General features: G+C 46.3%; 1 protein-coding gene across 1 annotated transcript in view; it reads left to right on the top strand.

The window, feature by feature from the left end:
- Positions 1 to 21,788, top strand: part of ATP2C2 (ATPase secretory pathway Ca2+ transporting 2) — a 30,145-nt gene continuing 8,357 nt past the window's right edge. Inside the window, exons 1-17 of the mRNA XM_040615251.1 lie at positions 1 to 184; positions 6,922 to 7,032; positions 8,330 to 8,446; positions 10,326 to 10,415; positions 10,497 to 10,532; positions 10,625 to 10,686; positions 11,835 to 11,943; positions 12,024 to 12,173; positions 12,262 to 12,330; positions 13,404 to 13,479; positions 13,718 to 13,784; positions 15,031 to 15,155; positions 17,192 to 17,289; positions 18,019 to 18,120; positions 18,975 to 19,064; positions 20,494 to 20,595; positions 21,182 to 21,338. Of these exons, the coding sequence (XP_040471185.1) occupies positions 86 to 184; positions 6,922 to 7,032; positions 8,330 to 8,446; positions 10,326 to 10,415; positions 10,497 to 10,532; positions 10,625 to 10,686; positions 11,835 to 11,943; positions 12,024 to 12,173; positions 12,262 to 12,330; positions 13,404 to 13,479; positions 13,718 to 13,784; positions 15,031 to 15,155; positions 17,192 to 17,289; positions 18,019 to 18,120; positions 18,975 to 19,064; positions 20,494 to 20,595; positions 21,182 to 21,338 (1,660 nt within the window). The 5' untranslated portion in view covers positions 1 to 85. The remainder of the gene's footprint in view (positions 185 to 6,921; positions 7,033 to 8,329; positions 8,447 to 10,325; positions 10,416 to 10,496; positions 10,533 to 10,624; positions 10,687 to 11,834; positions 11,944 to 12,023; positions 12,174 to 12,261; positions 12,331 to 13,403; positions 13,480 to 13,717; positions 13,785 to 15,030; positions 15,156 to 17,191; positions 17,290 to 18,018; positions 18,121 to 18,974; positions 19,065 to 20,493; positions 20,596 to 21,181; positions 21,339 to 21,788) is intronic.

The raw sequence follows: 21,788 nt of genomic DNA, 5'->3' as shown, positions 1-21,788 counted from the left end.
ACAGCCCCGTGCTCGGGGGAACCGGAGCCAGCGCCGCCGGTGGCACCCAACTGGTGGCCCCCGCAGCGCTTCCCACCCTGCGAAGATGGGAGAAGGAGGTTTCGCCAGACTCTTCCAGAAAAGGTCGTTTTTCCGCTTTGTGCAGAAATACCAGCCCCTTGGAAGCAGCGAGCCGGAAGAGGAGGTGAGGATCGCCTGCGCCTCTCGCCGGGACCTGCTGAAAGAGTTTGTGTAACTGGGGTTAATTTTGTCTGCTTTGTCCCACCGGTAACTTGATATTATCGCTGCCCCTGTGCTCCCCTCTCTGCGGAGTGGTTCCCTGTGCGAGGAGGGATGAGACTGGCGGTGTTTGCCAGGCAGTGGGGTGAGATGGGGGTACCTGTTTCTCTGCAGTACTCCCAGGACGTATAGCTCAGGCCAGAGTCCCGGCCAGGAGCATCGCTCTCCACGCCGAGGAGCTTCAAAATTAAGGAAAGCAACTGCCGTGCTTTCCCTGGGCACCCTGCAAGGCTCTCTGGAGTGCTTGCACAAAGTCTCAGCGGAAGGGTAAATGAAGAGCGAGGCTAACCTTGTCCCCGGGGGTACACCTGCCACCTAACCCTGTCCCCAGGTCAGGGGTACACCTGCCACTGGTGCAGGTCACTGGTGGATGGGCTGTGACCCCTCGGGCTGCCCTCTGTGCTGTTGCTGCAGTCATTACTCTTATTGAATGGCTGAGAGGAACGTTAGCTCAGACCTGCAGAGTCCGCCTCAAGATAACGCTTTCTTTTCTTGAAAAATGCTGGTGGATGAACATTGATTCCCCCTCCCTGTTTTCACTACCCCTTCTCGGTGCAGATGGACCGAAGAGTGGCCAGGGGTGGTTTAGGTGACACATTTGCTGTTCTCCTTGGTTTTTCACAGCAAAACCTTCAGGTCTGGGATTATTTTATTATCACATTTGCTCAACACAGGGATTTCCATTGCTCAAGCCCTATTTTTCCCTCCCACATTGGTTGGGGTCCTCCCACGTAAACCCCATTTGTCTAATTCCTTCAGCATGCAGGGTTAGCCCTTAGTCCCATCCCCACACTTCAAGATATTCGTGTTCTTTTCCCTGTCTGTCTGACAGAGGTATTTTCTCAGATGTCATTTCAGCTAATCCTCTGCTCTCTTCTGAGTCTCGTCTTTCCAGTATGGGGGTTGGTCAGGCTACAGGGAGAAGAAAAAGAGACATTGAACTCTTCCCCTATGCACCACACAGCGCATTGTGCGATGCTGCTCTACACTACTCAAACATAGCTCAAAGTCCCAGGAAAAGAAGATACTGGTGAGGTTACAGAAAGTATCTGTAATCTTGCTTTGAGGGAAGCTGAGATTTCTGATTGTACATAGGCAGGAGGACACCAACAATCGGTCTGGCTTGCTCTTTGGTGGTACCATTTCACAGAAACACGGTCATCGTTTATTTCTGTTGCACCAAAATAAATAACGATACATATTTGCTTCCAAACATAAACCCTTCTTGAATTTTAGCTCTAGTTCATGCAGAGTGTGATGCATTTATAACAGGACAGGGAAATGACCAGCATTTTGGCACAGGTGTAGGAAGTAGGCAGCAATGCAGTATGACAGTAGGAACTTGATAAATGAAGAACATCTTCGCAGGCTATGATTTAGGCTGCTAAATGACTCACATTTCCTCTAATGATGGTATTTTGCTTCTTTGCTTGAAAATAGTTGCAGAGCACTTTCCGTCTTGCAGATCTTAAGTAGTTTGGTCGAAGGGTTGTCCTGGGCCTCAAAGGTGTGAGTCCAGGTGATCTGATGGGATTCAAACCAGGATAAATGCACAAATTGTGGATTGTGAAGGAAAAGCCCCAGTGCTGGTGGCTGTGAGATGATGGCCAGCTCGCGGGCTCTATCTGGAGATGGCAGAACAGTTAACTTTCCCATCAAAGCACAAGCACAGCCTGTGTCTAGGTTCTGCAGTATGTGGTTTCAACTCCTTTTCTACAGTTCAGAACCTGCTCAGAGTCACAGGGAATTTGTGTGGTGCCGATTTAGCTTATGAGAACCATGTGTTTCCTGTAGAAATCTGAAGAACATCCAAAGATTTTTCCTTCTCAGCATCCAAGCATGTGTGCACATGCACAAGCACACGTACCTGTGTGTATGTGTGTTTGAAAGTGAGAGAAAAACCTGTGCACTGCATGGGTCACATCGCCTTTTCCCTTTGATCGGGTACCAGTGTCACCCCATAGCACCCAGGGAACCCAGTGGAGACAGTCAAGGGCAGTTTTCCCGAGGGGCTGCAACCCTCCGCTCCCAAGAGTTTTTAACCTGGTGAGATGTCTGGGTTTTGCAGTCCCATCCAGGACAATCTGTCTGTCTTCACGCCATGGGGTGGCCTCCTGGTACCACTGGGAGAAGAGTTCATCATGGAGATCTACTGTGAACCCACCAGGGACCTGCTGTGGTTTAGGGGCTTTTTCTTTTTCTCTTGTTAGTTTTAGAAAGAGCTAGCGCCTAGGAACATCTGGATAGTAGATTTTATGGCATTAAGCTCTTCCTCAGAGTTTCTTTGGAGCTGCTAGGGGCTTTTCCTTTGCAATTGTTCCATTTCTCCTCACCAAACCCCTTCTGATCCTTTCCCCCACAACAGCTGATCCATTTGAGATTCAGTAGCCATGAGATGGAGCGCAGATATTTCCCAGCCCTGTCCTACATTCATGGTTAAATTATTATTGCAGTTTGGGTTGAGGCTTTTTTGCCTTTTCAGGTTTCACACCAATGAACATTTATGTCCCAGAGACTTTCACAGGCTCCAAATCCTCCTGGATATGCAGAGCATCCTTACCAGAATAGGTATATTACCATGCAGATACCTTCTTTTTTTTTTTTTTTTTTTTTTTTTAATACGCCCTCAAAATCAACTAAATAGTGCAGCTTTCCTTCCAGGTGAAAAAAAGAAGACCATGGGATTGCCTCTGCACAGCAGCGATGCAGATTTCACTTAAACACACAGGTGTTTTCAGCCCCTTGGAGGTATCAAGCCCAATTTCTTACACCTGAAAACTGTCCAACAGGCAAGGAGTTAACTGCTTCCCTCCATGCCCACAGGTGCTTGGGCTGAGGGCTGCAGCCCTCCCTCCCAGGAGACCTTATATAGGAAGTTGCCTCCAGCTCTTGGATTTTGGGGTTGGTTTTCTTGGCCTGAGTGGGGCTGGCTTGGGTGAGTGAGGAGGTTCCCCAACAGGGATCTGTGGAACTGCAGTGACTGGGTTTTCCTGCAGTGGTGGCAGTGCCATCTTTTCAGCTTAAGGGGCTTTGCTGTAGATTAAAGGAAGCTGGAAGATATTTTTGTTGTTATTATTATTTAAATAAGACAAGGGGGGGAGCCAGGTTTGAACAGGAGCAAGAGAGTGGTGGGGGTGAGGGGAGTGGGATGTGCAGCTGGGGGTAATGAACCCAAGGTTTGGGCACTGCACATCCAGCCCAAGTCAGCCCTCCAATGTCCCTGGGGGCAATCTAAAATCCAGGGAATAGTTTTAAAGTCACTTTCCTGGAAAACCATTGGCTTTTTGAACAATTGAAGCATCTATGTTGAGACTTACATCTGCAAGCAGGGAGACCAGAGGCTTTATTTCATTTAAAAACGCTGTATTTCTGTGATAGGTGTGCAACGGAGGGATGAGAAATGGTGCAAGAGGAGTTGAAACCGTGATGGTGGGTGGGAAGCAGCTGGGGGCTGGGATAAGGCAGCCCAGCAAGGCAGCCCCCTGCTTGCAGGGCTGGGCTTTGCTCCGGGTCGGTTTCTGCGTTCTGCCGGCACCCCTGTCCTTTGCCTGCCATGCACACACAAAAAAACCACAATGCAAAGGGCTTTTAAGGGAATGATTTATTTATTTATTTATTTATTTTTAGTAAGGATAAAGAATATACAAGAAAAGGATTTCTGTTTAATGTTTTCAGGGGCTTCTTTTTAGACTCAATAACTCAGCCCACTTTTGACCAGCTTCCAATACATTAGCTGGTCCAAAGTAATCTAAGATGTGGGGGGAAAAGGATATGCAAAACCTCAGTAAAGGCAGAGATGGGGGGGGAAAACGCCGCGAACTGATCTTTTGGGCCGTTTGCCAGAGTATACAAAAAGGACTATGTGCTCTTCAGAAAGCCCCACGCTTCCTTCCCTCGGTCCCGCATGGGCTGCTCTGCGGACAATTGATGGATTGTTTCGGTGCCCGGGATGGTGGGATGCGGAGGCAGCGGTGCAGGTACCAGCAGTGCCGGGCATGCCCTGAGGTGGGCTGGGGCTGGGTGCTGCGCGGCTCCCAGCCACCACCAGCTGCTCTTTACAGCCTACAGCACCTCCTGATCTTGCAAAGCAATAGATGAACGAATAATTATTCTTTTTTTTACTTCTTTCTGCCCTCTGTAGAGAGTTGTGGACTCTTGAGCTTGTCTAAAGGACAGAGGTTAAAAATGTAAATGGATAATGTTGACAGGCCACATCTGGTTTACCATGTAAATAGAAAAGAAAGTAATGCACAAGGAGAGGTTAGTTTATGAAGCAATTTGCTCAGGATACTGCCCAGTGCCTAACGGATGTGAGGTGGGATGTGTTTAGGGGCAAAGGGGCTCTGCACCAGCAGCACTTTGCGGGGATGGAGGGAGATGGGGCTCGCTGCTTCATTTCCAACTTGTGCATGGCTGGAGCTGTTCAGCTGGGACGAAAAGCTCTGCCACGTTCGTCCGATCGCTTACGGGTGTAAGCTAATCAATGCAAGCTAACTCATCCCAGTAAAGCTGTTCATTTCACAACAGCCGCCGGCCACGAGGAGCACGGAGCTGCCAGCATTCCTATAGATCCCCGGGCAGTGCTGGCTGTGCGCAGCTCAGGTGCATCCATACGCTTTTGTCATTCATTTCCTCCACACCTTTTTGAAGGTAAATATTGGTGATGGAGCTGGGCCCTGGCTTCCCTGCCGGCCCCGGGGGACTGTAGGCATCTTACCCTCATGCCCTGGTCTCTCCCTGCCCTCCAGCTCCTTTAATTAAAACTTAAACTCCTTTGAGGCAAAGCTGTACCTTGATAGCTGCACGTGTCACCAGCAGCACAGAGGAGTCTCTACAAACCGTATCAATCAAAGCAGCGTGGCAATGAAGGCAAGGTGTGTGTCTGTACGTGACAGCCCTGGGTTTTCTTCCCAGCAAGTCCTTCCATCTCCTTAGATCCATGAGTGGCTTTCAGTCTTGCAGCATCTGGGTGTCAACAGAGTTACAGAGAACTGATGAATTTGCACAAGTGGGACACAGAAGTAGGAGTAAATCATCGGTTTTAAACATAGAAGGATGGGGTTTGTCCCTTCTAGGGAATGTCTGTTAAGGAAAGGTTGAAGTAAGGGCAATGTCTGGTGCTAGCATGCTTCAAAATAGTGGAGAAATGCTGTAGCTTCTTTGGGCAAAAGGTGGTCACAAGCATGAGGGAGACATGGAAGCAAGAAAATCCTTGGAAATCTTGGGCAAATTGCTGGGGCTTTGGAAAGGCAGGTTGCTGTGGGGCAAAAAGGCTTCTAAGCGAGCCCTGCACAGACCAGGGGATCGCAGCAAACTCCTGCGTTTCTGCCGGGAGCAGCTCGGTGCCAGTATCGCCTGTGTTTGCAGCTGTGCTGTGGGTCAGTGAGCAGCAGTAAAAAGGGGCTGCAACATATGGAAGTGGCAAAAGCCTTTTTAAAGAGCAGGGCTTAGAGATGCTCCTATCTCATCTGCTACGAGCTCTCCAGAAACCGCAAGACAGAAACCAATTCTGTGTACCAGCAGGAGCCAACAACCAAAGAGACTTTCTGCGCTTATCTCGGCCTTTGGATTGCAAAACATGGGATGTTCCTAGAAACCTCCTGAATATTCATATAAGGGCTGATTCTCCACATACCGCTTCAGACACCTCTGAAGTCCTCCAAACCCTCGCTCGGTGCTGATGAGCCAGACCTGAAAGTTTCTCCCAACAGACACCCCAGGGTGCTGGGAGCGGGTGCCCGTTCCTTCCACCCTGCCAGGCAAGAGCTGGCCGTGGGACAGAGCTGTGCCTGGGGCTGAGCATCATGCTCCCTCGGGATCCCTCTCTTAATCAACATGCACGCTTGTGCTTTATGAATGAAGGAAAATGCAAATGGATTCTTCTGTTTCTTCTGTCCCTCAGTCAGGGTGAGATTTCTCCCTCACCGTACTTACCCTGCACAGCTGCCATCAGGTGTCTGGCTGAGATTTTGGGGCATGCTGCCACTTTGGAAAGAGGATTTTGGAAAAGGAGATGGGAATCTGAAAAGGAAGAGAGATGGGGGTGCTGAGGCCCTGGGTGCTGGCAGCTCAGCACAGCCCTTGGGCTGCTTGGGAGGGACAGGAAGGGTTTGTCCTGCTCGGAGGTGTTTGCAGAGCTGGGGGTGGAGGGAAGCAGCCATGGAGACAGGAGAGGAGACTGTTACTTTCTCCCACTGGCTCAGAGATTCTTCTAGCTCATGGTTTCTGTTCATTTGTTATGTCTTTCACAAGGGAGAAGGGTTTTTTCATTGCTCCGAACATGCAGTGGGCTGTGAGACACTGGCATGGAAAAATGCTCGTCTCGGGCAGGATACCTGCAAACAGCAGAGCCCGGCACGCTTTTCTGACCGTGGCAGTGGCATGTGCTTCTCTTTTTGGTAACCCAGCCCCTAATAGCCTTTCTTCCAGTATAAAAATACGCACCTGGCTTTGAGGCTGTAATAGAGATTAATTAGTGAACAGTGTAAAGCACTGTGATTTAGGACGTGTTTTAGCTAACTGCGAAGTCACACAGCTGGCGAGGGGAGGGAAGGGAAGGGGAAGAAGGGAAGAAGCAGAGATGCTGAAATGCCTTTATTAACTGTTCTCTCACCTAACAATCGCTTTATCTCATTTACTCAGACCCATGCGGAGTGTGAGCTGAAAATAATTGAGCAGGAGAAGGAGGTGACAGTTCTGCCCCCGAAAGATGCATGTAAATGCCATAAAGAAGACTTGGCAAAAGCTTTAAACGTAAGGGTTTGTACAGGTCTTTGTGAACTAGCAACACAGTTTGTGTAATCTGATTGTGGGAAGAGGCTGAGCAGCAAAACTGGTCTCTGGTTTCACATGCAAACTCCTGGAGTGCCCAGTTCCTCTGCCTTTATGTGGGATGAATCCTCGTGCTGGCAGCGTTCAGGGCTCAGCATCGGGCATTTGTGCTCCACTTTGTCCTGGGGAAGGATTTCACTGAAGTGAGTGGCTCTGTGAGCTGCGGGTGAAAGAATCCAATTGTCCAGCCTGGAAAATGGAGTGCTCTCGGTGCTCTGCCCCGGGTGCAGGCTGCACAGCTCATCCACTTCAATTAGCAGCAGCTCCTCAGAAAATGTTGTGCAAATGCATGCAGCACTCTTCCCCTGCTTTTCCCTAGCAAATTTCTTTTCGGAGGCAAAACTCATCACATTTATTTTCCTAGATGACTTCTCAAAGACTTTCTCACAGCTGGAATTGTTAGATATAAATTCACCTCACCATCCCTACCCCCAAGCAAGCAGCAGAGCTTCTGCTGGTGCTGAGCCCCGTCTGCCCAGGCGGAGCAGGGGGAGCAGCCCTGGCCAGGGATGTTGGCTGTGGCTGCTCTGCCCCGGCCCCACTCGAGCTTCCCTGCAGCCACACATGGATGTAGCCAGAGGGATGGAGGGACGCTGGGGCTTGGGAAGGAACAGCCAGTTACTTGGTCTGCACTGGAGTTTGCCCTTGGGAAAAGAAACAATCTGGTTTTATAACTCACACTGAACCCCATGTATGAAAAATAGCTGGAAATTCAGAAAGGCTGAGTCCCTGTGACCAGGGAAAGCTATAGTGCTTAGCAATATGTTGATGTATGACCTTGCTATTTTTTAAAATCTGGGCAAAATAGATCTTATTCTTTCTTTATTTGTTCCCTTTGAATTTTTTCAGCTTTTTTTTTTTAATATTTTCTTTAAATGTCCAGTGCAACCACAAATCAGTTCTCTCCTTTACTGTTTTAAATTCCTGATTTGTGATCTATTATATAGTTTCTCACTTGTGGCATTATGATATTTTTTTCATTAACTTGTGCTTACTTTACAGGTTTCTGTGATTGTTGATGGTAAAGATTTATAGTTTAACAAAAATAAACACCTAAACAGAAAAACAGTGGATAGATTTATTTTATGTGGGGGACTGAACCATGAACATCTTGTCCAGTCTACTTACAGGTTTTTAACATAACTTTGCCTTAAGAAGTTTTCTGTAATTATTCCTCAATATGTAACGTTTGATTTGTTTGTTTTAAAATTCCATCTAGGTTGAATTACAAACTGGACTCTCTGAGTTTTCCGTGCTGCAGCGCAGGTTAAAACATGGCTGGAATGAATTTTCAGTAGAGAATACAGAGCCGATATGGAAGAAATATCTAGACCAGGTAAGGATTTTCTGCACAAATTCTCATTTCCTTGTGAAAATCCCTAGCTGGGTTGGCCTGAGTGTGTCTACGTTGGAATATTCAGGGTTTCTGCTGCAGATTCAGCCTTGGAATAGGCTGTGCTCCAGATATAGAAACTGTCTGTTCCCCTGGGAAAGCCGCTGTGAGGTTCAGATGCGGGGTCATTCAGCGCGGAGATAACATCTTAAAATAAAAATAACCCTTTTTATCCCCATGCAGCCCACAAATCATAAGCTTTAGATCAGTGGCCTGATTTCTGGAGCATATTTATTCCTTTTAAGGCAAGCGGCAAAATTATGAAAAGTTTGAGGAATACCAGTAGTAGCTGAAAGCCACTCTGATTCCAGTTACCCCAGGGAAGGAAAACCCTAAACCTCCAGCCAAAGCAGGGGCAGCTGTAGGGCTCAGGTGAGTGTCAGTGTCTCTGGTAGCAGTGTCAGTAACTCCCACATTCATACATGCTGCTATACCCTGTGAACATCCATGATTTCAAACCAGCTGCCCCTAAAAGCTAGGCAGAAGGCTGGATTTGCTATCTTGGTTTTCCCCCAGCTGAGTTTACCTTCAGCTTTGCTTTAATTAACTGTTCATCATCAGTATTTAATGCATCTTTCACCTCCCTTTTAGGCTTTTAGCCAAACCAGAAGGGTCTGTCTTTATTTATCTATTTATTTTTAACCAGCAATTTGACTGATTTTCTTCTTGCTTACCTGGATCATGAAGATTTTAGTTGCTATGAAAGACTATCTTTATTTCATGGATTATCCCTTTTTTCCTATGTGATCAATGTCATTTAAGCACTTTGTAATCATTACTACATCTCTTCATTCTTTTATTCTTGATATCAAGTGAGGTGGTGCCTTTTTCTGCTCATCCTTAACAAGCTGTTTCTCCTCTGGGGACACCAAGCGAATTCCTTAGTGCATCTCTCATCCTTCTGCAGGCAGCTGGTCTCTGGAAGAGCTGCTTGCAGTCCCCACACCATTCACGCCTCTGCACTTGAGCATCACCCCTCAGCAGACACTTGATGTGGCTTCTTCCAGCTGCGATTTTTGTAAAACAACCCTTCAGCTCAGTCTTTCTAAAGAGAAATGAAGGGACTTTCACCTTTGGCTTCAGCAAGGAATACACTTGAACCTTGGCTTTCCTACTGTGCATTGCCACACATCTCTTGCCCAAAACAGGCAGTCTTATCTCTGCCTGACTTAATTCCCTTACAGCAATTCCCATGTTAGCTAAACGGCACTGTAACATTCTCAGGTAGGAGAAAGTTCTTTACAATCTGTGTTTGAAAGTGAAAAAAGTGAGGATCTGACTCCCACAGCCCTGGGTCCAGTGCAGAGTTTAGTAGATTAATTAAAAGAAAAAAAGAAATTGAAAAAAGTGAGGATCTGACTCCCACAGCCCTGGGTCCAGTGCAGAGTTTAGCGGATTAATTAAAGAAAAGAAAAAAAGAAAGAGGATTTCTGGTTTCAAATTCTAAAAAGACAATACAGTTTTTGTTTGTACCTATTGTGCCTCCAAGGAGCTTTTCGAGTCAGCCATGCACTGTGTGTCTGCAAGGGTGAGCCTTGCCTGTGCAAGCAGAGGAAAAGAGAAGAAAATTGTGTCTTTTGGTGTGAGCCTTATCCTGCTGGTCCCTGGTGCTGTCCATCTCCTCTGCCGGGGGCAGGATCCAGCACCAGCCCAGCCGCAGGTGCTGTACCATCTCTGTCCGGGCAGAGTGATGCTGCTGTCACGAGCAAGGAGGGTCCCTGCAGCAACACCACGTCTCATCCTTTCCGATGAGATCTGAGGCCAGCTCAGCTTCAGCCACTCCACGTTTAATTTTACATTGTGGTCTGTTTTAATTTTTCAGTTTAAAAATCCCCTCATTCTCTTGTTGCTGGCTTCTGCTCTGGTAAGCGTCATCACAAAAGAATACGAGGACGCCGCGAGCATCACCATGGTAGGTGGTACCTCTCCCTCAGCCCGACCCTTGGCTCCCTGGAGCTGGTGTGCCCACCCAGCAATGCCTCTTTGTTCGCAGGCGGTGCTCATCGTGGTCACCGTGGCCTTCATCCAGGTACGTTAGGCAGAGCTCGGCTCCGCAGCCAGGGCTGTCGTGAGCAAGCCCTCTCGTGTAACTTGGCTTTCTTCTCCTTTCTCATTTAAAAGGAATATCGCTCGGAAAAATCTCTGGAAGAACTTAACAAGCTGGTGCCTCCCGAGTGCAACTGGTGAGGCATGCCTGCTTTGGGGGGGTCTAGCAGGGTTTGGGTTATGAGGGCAGAACAGACCGGTGGAGAAAATTACTTCAGGCTGCGGTGCACATAATGAGAACCTGATGTCTGGAGGGGTGGCACCACGTGTGGATGCAGCAGTAAGTCATAGTGAAAGGGGATGAAGTAACTGATTTTTAAAGTAGGCACCTAGTGGAATTGGGTAAATGCTGAGAGGCAGGAGGGTCCCAGAAATGTCCTGCTCCACACCCTGCAGAGGATCCCTGCAGCCTCTGGCATGTTGCTGACTCCCCCTTGCAGGAAAAACCTCACCTGTGTCTTTTTTTTTGGCTTTTGGGTTAGTTTTGTCCCCACGAGATTGGCACAAAACTGCTCATGACCGGCGGTGCAGGGGGGCTGGGTCCCTCGTCCATGCCTGCCCATTGACGTACGTACGTGGCAGGCACGGGCGCAGCAGGCGATCCGGTGCACGGTGATGCCACTGCCTGCGGAGCAGCCGGAGGCCGTCTCGGATCCCGCTTCCCCGACTGCTCTGGTCTGTGGTAGCAGTGCTTTAGGTGACAGGAAACACGTTTCCTATTTATGTTTTTGCAAATCAGTTTTGTCACGGCCAACACAAACAAGCCGCGAGGCTCAGAGAAACCTTGCACCGCAGAAGTGTGGGCTTCTCTCCTGGTCCAAAGTTCACCCGGGCTCAGATCTTACAAATGCCGCTGTTCTTTATTTATTTATTATATGCACCATAAGCATCTAACCAGCTGAAAGGCTGTACTTTTAATACAATAGCAATATGCCAGTGGTAATTCTAGCTTTAAAAAGCTTCTTTTTAGGTTAAAGAATCTGCATGTCATTATTTACAGCGTGAGCCACGGGATAGCGTACCTTCTTGTCACTCTTATCTACTAAGTCGCTTATTGCTAAAATATTAAGTCTTCCATAACCTGCCCATCTGTTTAGAAATTAGAACTGAGCCAAAATGAACATACTCATCTCTCATCGTTATTAAGATTTTATATTCTTATTTACATTGGAAGCCTTTTGGGGTAAGGCTTTTGCTTTCTCGCCAGTCACATTCCCAAGCCTGCAGGAGGAATAAAACCCTCACGGCCTGGTTTCCTTTCTTCTTTTCCATTTGTCTCCTGTAGCCTAAGGGAAGGAAAACTGCAGCATCTTCTAGCACGAGAGCTTGTGCCTGGAGATATCATATACCTGTCTGTTGGTGACAGGGTTCCTGCAGACCTCAGGCTGATAGAGGTAAATACCACTATATGTACAAGAGCCTGTTTTGGAAATTTCTTGCCTTAGCAGTGCCAGAAATGTGTCTTTTTAATTAGGTTACAGACCTGCTGGTGGATGAATCCAGTTTTACTGGAGAAGCTGAGCCTTGCAACAAGACTGACAGTGTATTACTGGAAGCTGGAGACATAACTACTCTGAGCAATGTTGTTTTCATGGGGACCCTGGTGCGGTACGGGAAGGGAAAAGTGAGTCCTGTCATCTTTGATCTTTTCCTTGACATTAGTTACAGAATCTCTAGATTTCTTCATCTCCATCTCTTTCCCTTTTTTTCAGGGTGTAGTTATTGGGACTGGTGAAAATTCACAGTTTGGAGAGGTGTTCAAAATGATGCAAGCTGAAGAGGTAAAGAGCTGTATGTCTGTGGAAATTATGGATCTCCTGGAGGAAAGTTTGTGAGCAGAAGCAGTCCCAGGAGTTAATGCACTGGGTTCATTTCTGTTTCTGCTGCAAAATGCCTGTGTGACTGAAGGCCACCAAAGGGCTGTATCCAAAAAAGAAACTTATAAGCAAGATTTAGGCTTCTAAATCCAGACGTGTGATATTTAACTTGTATCTAACCTTGTAGTCACCTAAACCTCATGGTTTCTTTTTTTTACTTCATACATGCTCACACTTTCCACTAGTATATAACTTTACTTCTACATGTGCCAAAATCTCATGGGTCAGATCTCTGATCTGACACAGATGAGGGTCTTGAAGCTAGTTAACCCTTGATCTATTAACACAAGAAATCACAGGAAAGCAGAAGCCACCATGCAAGATGCTGTGATGCACCTGCAGTGCTGGTGCAGGTCTGTGATGCTCTGCAGTGCCTGAATGTGCTGCTGCAGAACAGGGGCTGGGGGCTGGTACCCTCCTTGGCCTGAAACTCAGACCTCCCAAACCCTGCACCTCCCAGGGTCCATCCTACGTGTCATCTTGGGGTTGCCCTGAGCTGGCTCGGTGGAGGAGAAGGGGCTGCTCAGGCCTGCCCGGTCACGGTCAGACTGTGGCCCTGGCCTGGAGAGCGGGACACAGGTCACGGGGATGGAGAGCCAGACCTTTTATCCCTGTCCCACAGGCTTTGCACACATATTATCCCATTCTGGACTCCATCACTAAGGTCCTTTCCAAATTTAGCCCTTAGTCTGTCTCTGTCTTGGCTCCCTAGCCGTAAACAAACATAATTTGTCTCTTTTCCCACTTTTTTGCCTGTCTGGAGTGCATTGGGGCAAAGACTCCCTGCGGGACAGCCCCTGCCCAGCAGGCCCTGTTGGGGAGGGAGGGGGATGGGCAGGCACTAGGGTGCATCAGGCAGCTGCAGGAACCACGGTAACGATAACCAGGACTGTGTGGGTCCGTTGCTCTAGGCTGACCATCATCTTCTCATCTCATGTAACATGCAAAGAAAACCAGGTATTCTTTAACATTTCCAGACTCCCAAAACACCTCTCCAGAAAAGCATGGACAGACTGGGGAAGCAACTCACTCTCTTCTCCTTTGGCATAATCGGTGAGTCGGACGCAATGCTCGTACTTGCATGGTCAGCTGCGATCAGTGCTCCAGGGCCACCTTCTCCAAAAGTACTTGTTGATGTGGGTTACCCGAACTTTGGGGGTTCAAGCAGAGACACCTCTGAAGGAGAGATCTGGGGGCCTCATTTCATGCTCAGTTCTCCAAAAACAGCTAAAGCGGGTTAGAGATTTATTAATTTCCTGAAGTTTTTAATCAGATTGTTTTCTCCCACCAGGTTTAATAATGTTCATTGGCTGGTTACAAGGGAAGCACCTCCTCAGCATGTTCACAATTGGAGTTAGGTGAGGACTGGAGAGCACCTTTCTCTTTGATTTCTAACAAAATGCATCCCAGGGAATTCCCTGTTCAAAACAATGGGCATTTCACAAAAGAGAACTTGAGTAAGACCCTCCATAAATACATCTTGATCTTGCACTGGTGAAATTCTGAGCTTTACAACAGAGTTTAGGAGAAAAAAAACAACCAAGTTTGAGGGTTTATTTAATTTTGGAAATCAGTATTTTGAAAATCTTCACTGGCATTTCCACCTCATCCTGCTATAAGTGTCCTTTCCTACCTGTACTATGAATTTACTGGGAGTGTAGCAATGGCAAATACTACTCTTTGCTGTTCTTTCTGGATTTATGTCTAAAGACAGGAATGCATAACGCGGCATAAAAAGCGTGCACAAGCTCTTGATCAAACATCATAAACCATGTGTTTTAGTAGAACCCATAAACCCCCTTGTTTGGTGTTGTCACGGCTTTAAAAGCAAGCCTTTGAAAAAAAAATATACTATGGAAATAAAAACAAGATCCCAGATGAGGAGACAACAGAGAAGCCACAGTGGCTCGCTGCCCACCCTGCTGTCTCCTGGGGGGATGTGGGGGCAGAGAAGAGTGGTTAAGCCTGAGTTTTGGAGAGCAGCGCATGGTTTCATAAGTCTTCCTTGATTACTTTTTGCACATACCTGGAAGTGTTCAGAGTTACCCAAGGAATAACTAAGGGACAGATAGAGACTGTATCTGGATGTTTCTAGCATGTCAGGTGTTGCAAGTTTTGCTGTTGCCCCAGTTCAGTGTGTGCAGCATGGGGACGTCTGGGGAGCTGGTTCTGTCCCACCATAGCTTGTACCCACGTGTGAGAGAGGAGATGAGGGGCTGCGTGTGGCCAGGAGCCAGTAGCTAACGTGTCAGCCATGATGCCAAGGAATATTCAACTTCCATCCTCAGAAAGTTAAATAAACGAAATTAAATCCAACCCCTAAATCCCTGCTTCACCAGAAATTAATGCTCTTTGGCAACGTAAAGAAGGAAAGTAATTGCTCTGTCAAAATCATCCAGCAGAAGGATGAAGGGTTGGATGAATATCCTGCTCTTGTATTTACAGTGCGCCAGCGGTCCCAGTGGTTAGCACTGCGCGCTTCTATTCAGACATACACGTATAAGCAAGAAAACTCACCCCAGGGAAATGTCCCTGTGGCACGTTATGGTTGGTACTTGTAGTTTGACCTCTGTGTTGAAGCTGTTGTGTCTCTGCTGTCCCCAGCCTGGCAGTGGCCGCCATCCCAGAGGGCCTTCCCATCGTGGTCACCGTTACGCTGGTGCTGGGTGTTCTCCGGATGGCCAAGAAAAGGGTGATTGTGAAGAAGCTGCCCATAGTAGAAACCTTAGGTAAGGCTGCCGAGGGCCCACACAGCTTGGTCATTTGCCAGGCTTCAAAATCTGAACGGAATAGCGACGGGCTGGCCAAGGGAGCCCTGGTCTGATATTATTTTTTTTTTTTAATAATATTGAATATGTTTATTGGGCCAGAGCAAGATGATCTTTCGACCTTTCGACCCCAACCATTCTATGATTCCACCCTGTGCTTCTCATCCTTATCCCTTCTTTTAGCAATAGTGGCACAGGCAGGTGCCAGGAATGGTGCAACCCCAGCCCTGGCACCAGCCCACGGGGAGCAGAGCCCCCCCGCAGACATGCATGCCTTGCCTGGGCTGAGAGGCTTCGTTTCTCCGCATCATCCTGCAGGTCCATCTTGTCCACTTCTTCAGTGCCTGGCTAAAAAAACTTGCAGCCCCTTATGTCGAGCCTGGTGACATAAAAAAAACTCATTTATCCTTCTGCAGCCTGTGTGGCCATCTGCCTGATATTTAAAGGGTCATAGAAAACAGGGACGGAGAGGACCCTGAGAAGGTGTCCAGCCCATCCTGACAACTGCAGGGCAGAAAGAACTGTAATGAAGTTATTCCTTCACCTCCCTTTATCTTCAAATTGGCCCTTATTCCCAAGTCACCGAATTCCAGGCTTTGCTGCTCCGACCTTGGTCAGTATGGCAGTTATATGAAGGAGAAGACGTGTTGTGTATTTAGTACCACTCATTTAAAAGTACACTCGGTGCCAAGCCTGGCCCATGCAGTCCCAGATATCTGCTGCACAGCCTGATCCTTCAGCTAAAATCTGTTTTCATTGGAAATGCTGCTATTGTTTGAACTGCCCTTGTTTGTTCTGCAGCTAAGGAATCTTATCACCCTCATTTTATTGTATTTGCCCTGACCCAGGACATCTGAAACAGCCTTATCTCAGGAAGAATTTTGTTCTGGTAGGGCTGTGCCTAAATAGGCGTAACTGCCAGATGCCCAGGTACCCTGCAGGACAGCCCAGCAGGGCAGAACCTGTGCTCTCCCACACATCAGTTGTGCCACGTCTGTGCAACTGCTGGAAGGGAAAAATATAGTCCTCCTTCTTTATCTGATTCTTTGTCAAAAAAAAAAAAATTGGAGATGATAGCTTTGCTCTGTGCTAATCCTTAACTTAATTATATTTTTTTTAATTACCTTAAAATGCAATTAACTTAACTGCACTCCAATCTGCTTTATTCTCTGCAGGCTTTTACCTGGTGGTCACCATGCTCATGGGGTCTGTGCCTAAGCACAGTGGTCATCTCCACAGCCAGGGAAGACATTCAGGCTTAGAAGGGAGCTGGAGTCTGATTGTTTTTTGCATTACAGTCATTTTTTCCCCTTCTTGGGAGTGGAAAGTAGCACGAATGTGGTGACTCTGCTCATTCACTCTGCTGTATTGTGGTGTAAATGGGCCCTGGAAGGAATGTGCTTTAGTGAAGCAGGATTTCAACATAGCAAAGCATGACTGGGGCAGCTTCTGCTCTTAGCTGGGGATTTTGAAGGGTTGTTTTTTGGTTTTTTTTTTTTTTTTTTTGTAACAGGCTTTAACACGTCTATTCTTGCAGGCACTTGGTGCGGCAGGGAAGGGCTGTTATCCCCGATTTAGAGAAGCACGGGTTAAATGGCCCATCTGAGGAAGCATGTGCCAGAGTGGGAATTTGATATGCCTTTCAGAATGTAACAGCTGTTCTGTTGTGTGATATTGCAGCTCGGAAACATTGATCAACTCCCTGGAGAACCGTGCATTCTCTGATTGCCCACCACATAATGCTCCATACATTGTGGCCCTCATCAGATGTCTCCTACCACATCTCACTCACAAATTATGTGCACGATACCCTGGCACACACTCAGATCCTTTCCTTACAAGATCCTGTTAGGGAAACTCATCCATTTCTTGGTATTTTCTCCCTTTTCCTCACCGGTGCAGTTTAAGTAACCTTAGGGAAACTTGTTCTCCTTCCTCTGGATCTCCCGTTTGGTTGTATTATTTATTAGTTCTGATTGAAAACTTTCTTGCATCAGGTTGCTGCAATGTCATCTGCTCAGATAAGACAGGCACTCTGACAGCCAACGAGATGACGGTGACTCGGCTGGTGACCTCGGATGGCTTCCAGGCAGAGGTATGGATGAGGCGGCAACACGGACTCTCCTGTTTGAGTTCAGCGGGGCTCATTTGCTTTTGCTTCAATTAGTCCCCAATGAGGGAGGCTGATCAGTCCCCAGACAAGCCCTTTCTTGCATATCGCAGGTTCCGTGAAAGCAAAGGGACTTTTGCAGTGCTGGAGGCAGGCAGAGGTGGGGCTGTGTACAAAAGCTGCTCAGATACCATAAACAGGCATTTATTGACATAATCTGCCGTTCTCTGTAATTATTGTAAATATTGAAACCTGCCATTGACCCTTGTGGATCCACCTTCTGTAGGAATATTTATTATATGGCTGACCAGATCCTTCTGCTTGGTTCATTTACCTGTGGGCAAAGTGGGTGAAAAATGCAGGCACGGCAAACGTGCGGCAGGCCAGCCATCGGCAGGGAAGGACTTGACCAAAACCAGTGAGCCCACTGCTACCAAAGGGCCAGGTCTCTCGACTGAGCCTCAAGAGACTTCGGAAATCATGGCGAACAAGCTCTGCACAAGACCAGCTGATTCTTTTTGTTCCTATACAGTTATCATAACATACTTCCACTACCTGCAGCCTTTCGTATCAGCACTGCTTTGAGCTAGAAAGAAAAATCCCACCGCACCTCCCAAATCAGCAGCTTGCTGGAGTGCTCCCCGCGGCGTGCAGCTGCAGCCCAGTCCCGCCTGGCACTGGGAAGTTTGCTCTGTCTGTGTCTCCCTTCCTCAGGTCAGCGGGGTGGGCTACAATGGAGATGGAAACATTTATCTTCTGCCATCAAAGGAGATTCTTAAAGAATTTTCCAACATCTCAGTTGGGAAACTGGTGGAGGTAAGTATAAATTAGGAACCAGCTTGTCTTATTTACATTGGGTTTATTTGCACAGATCACTCCGGGTAATGACTGTGGAAAAAAGCCACTTTTGTACCTCCAAAATGAACTGTCTTGCTAGAGCCTTCTTATGGGCAGGCTCTGAGTAACTGGGATATAATACCTGAAGCTTATGGGTGAAAGGCAGTACTCATAAGACATGGAGGGAGAGACCAGAGTCATCACCTTAAAGTGTCAAGGACATTTGAGATAAAAATACAGTTCTAGCAGACAAGAGATTGGTTAATTTTACCATGTTCAGCTTTTTAATGTGGACAGATTCTAGACTTCTGCTAGCTACATAGTCAATTTATGAATGTACTGTGATGGTCTCTGAGTTTTATGTTTGTATTAAATAAAATCTTGCACATTCAACTGTAGGCAGAAGTGGAGCATTTGAGTAGTGAAACGATCTGAGCTGGATTCTCAGATGGAGATTAGGTCTTATTTTATTCATACTATACATCTAATGTAATAGTGGGAGAGGCTGTTTTCATTTGCATGATTTGTCAAGTTCGTTAGATGTATATCATGGTTTGTTTTATGTTAATTTATCCAAATTTATCCAAAACTTAACATTTTACCAAAATACTGCTGTATCCTATGGATTAAGCAGGTTTAGAAATCTCAAGATTGTTCTCAAGAATCTCAGGATCCTGAGATCTCAAGAAATGCTGCTATGGGGACTACCACATCTTTGGGGATGTGGCTGTTTTCATTCTCCCATCTTTCATTATTTCATTTAAAGAGATGAAGAAGCTATGAATTTAGTTATGAAACACCCACCCCCCATGTAAATATGTCACTTTCTTTAGGCTGGCTGTGTAGCCAATAATGCCGTTATCAGGAACAACAGCGTGATGGGACAGCCCACAGAAGGAGCCCTCATTGCCCTTGCAATGAAGGTAAGGTTGTTAAGATTTAAATTTTTCCAGAAATTTAAAAAAAGAAAAGAAAAAAAAAGCTGGAATTGTTATGTCTGATAGCAGTGATCAGACTTTTTTCAAGTCCCCAGACTGACTTTAGTCTTTCCTTGTCTCTTCTCCCCAAGGTCACAGACATACACGTCTCCCATGTAAACCTCTTGTCACAGACAAACACCTTCCCTGAGCTTCTGTGCTAGCAGCAATAATTATTGTCCTTGGTTAATCTCTGCAATTACACTGCCTAATGGATTTCTTTCAGGCTCAGACTGGACTGCCTTTTTTATTTTTTCTGCACATGCCAGTTAAGAGTTCAGGAGGAGGACAAGAGAGTGAAAAATGAGCAAGAACAGGCCATAGCAGAAAGCATGGCAGAGGGTCATCCTCACTTTGGGTCATCTGCTAGGTTTTACTTTTTTCTAGTCATGAGTATGTAAAACAGGAGTTTTCATGCAGATTGCATCCATGCTGATAGGCAGAGGCTGTGAAATGCCACCAGGTATCATCTCATTGGTGTTCCTCAGCCTGTGGACCGCAAACCTCACGTGGGCTGTAAAGACCAGAAGGTGCCTGATGAAATGATGCACCTGCAAACATCTGTTCTTACCTCCTATTTTTAAAGCTTGTAACTTTAACAGTGAAAATATATTTGTTTGTTTGTTAGTTTTTGTAAAACAATGACATTGTATTTCCCTAAATGCTAAATTGAAATCTTCCTTTGGCTCCACCATTCCATAGCCAAACAATAGCAAGATACAAAGGAAGCTGTCAATTCTTTTTTTCTTTTTTTTTTTTTTAGTTTGGTGGGAGCAGGGGGAGAGAGACTGGAAGCTACTTCTGATCCCTACTTCCCCTAGAGCAGCCACGCATGCTGCTAAAGCAGGCGTGGATTGATTTCGACTGTCGTGCTTCATAGCTGAAGGGTCGTCTTGTGGTGAATTGCTTTTTGAGTTTAATTCATCAGGAAATAATTTGAAACTACATCCACGACTGATCATTCAGTTATTTGCAATTTTCCTTTTTCTTCCAAGTAGGGTGGCTGGGAAATAACTGAAGCGAGGGAGGCTGAGCTTGGGCTGGAAGAAATCTGCTCTGCCCATCACTTTGCTGTAGGTTTAGGGAAAAGACTTGAGCCTCCTTTGACCCGAAGCCCCACCAAGGCAGCAGTGCAGCTCTCCAGTTCTTGCAAAAGTCAACAGGAATCAAGCTTCAAATTCCAGTTTAATTTATCTCACATCCAGCACCAAAAGGCAAAGATGGGTTTCACTCTCCCCATGCTTTCTCTTGAGCTCTGTGCTATATGACTGCCTGGAAGTACATGGTCAACACTCAGTGTTGTAATATGGAAAATATATACAAGCTTTGGCATTGTTCAGCATTACAGTGCTCTTTTTGTTTTGCTTTACTTTAGATGGAATTAGCTGACATAAAAGATATTTATGTAAGAAAGAAGGAAATTCCGTTTAGCTCAGAACAGAAGTGGATGGCTGTGAAATGCACACTGAGAAATCAGGTAAAGCAAACAGTGGCGTTGGCTGGTTTTGTGTTTCTGATTGTGCACCTCAACAATGGGCATGAAATGGTATCTCTTCCGCAAATAGTGGGTTTAGAAGTTAACTATGTCAGGAGAAAACCGAACAAACCTCAACATTCCCAGCTTGGGTGTAAGTTCAGCTTGTACAGCAGTGTTTGAATGGGAGAAGATAATACTTTTCATATTGTGGTTGGAGTAGGAAAACAAAAGTTTTCAGAAATAACTGACAGGGGAAGAAAGGTACAATGTTTGGAAGAAAATGTTGCCCATTTTTCCCTTAAGGAGCTCGTTTTGGCTGACATTGTACTCTGGTTTAAAACTTCGCTAACCTTCTCATTGCCGTTCTCTCTGTGATGGCTGAACATGAAAAATGGCTAGAGCAACATTATCACATCCTATAAATAATACATGCACCTGGGCATTTTACAAAATGGTGAAAGAGAAAACAAAGGATCTTTTTTCCCTGGGATGTAAAGCCTTATGCATTATCAGTACTTTTAAAACATGGCACATGGGGTTTTTTTATATATATATATATAAAGTATATTATCTTTTTACTTTAAAGGATCAGGAAGATATTTACTTTATGAAAGGAGCATTTGAAGAAGTTCTTCAGTATTGCACTCTGTATAACAGCAGTGGCATCTCCTTATCACTTACACCCCAGCAGAAAGCCTTCTACCAGCAGGAAGAGAAACGAATGGGCTCCTCAGGTCTACGGGGTCAGTCATGACTCTCTATGTCCCTTAAGCTTACAGGTTATCACACCCTAATACTTTCCTGCTCTGTTTTAGTTGGGATGGAGGGAGGCTCTGTCCCCAGCATCACTTGCCTGATCTCTTCATAACACTCATCAGAGTTTGCCAAGGGCCATGTCTTAGGTCTGCTGGCTGCTTGCTTTCCATCAATCCTTTTTTTGCTGAGTTTAATTTAGTGAGATTGAAGGGAGCTGAAAATAAGCACTGGAAATGGTGAATGTTTTTCTTCCACGGAGCGTTGCGATTGCCTGGGATACGGTCTGAATGTTGGATTTAAAAGCTTTGTGCTGAACCTGATCTAAGCGCTGCTCTGCCAAGTTTTGCTTTTGGAGAAGCTGTTTCAAGAGCAACAAAAAGCAACTTTGAAAGAGGTTCAAAACATGGATTTGGGCACCAAGATTTTTATTTGAAGTT

Source organism: Falco naumanni, chromosome 15 (assembly GCF_017639655.2).
Source record: "Falco naumanni isolate bFalNau1 chromosome 15, bFalNau1.pat, whole genome shotgun sequence".
Taxonomy (NCBI): Eukaryota; Metazoa; Chordata; class Aves; order Falconiformes; family Falconidae; genus Falco; species Falco naumanni.
This window is presented reverse-complemented; position numbering and strand designations above follow the sequence as displayed.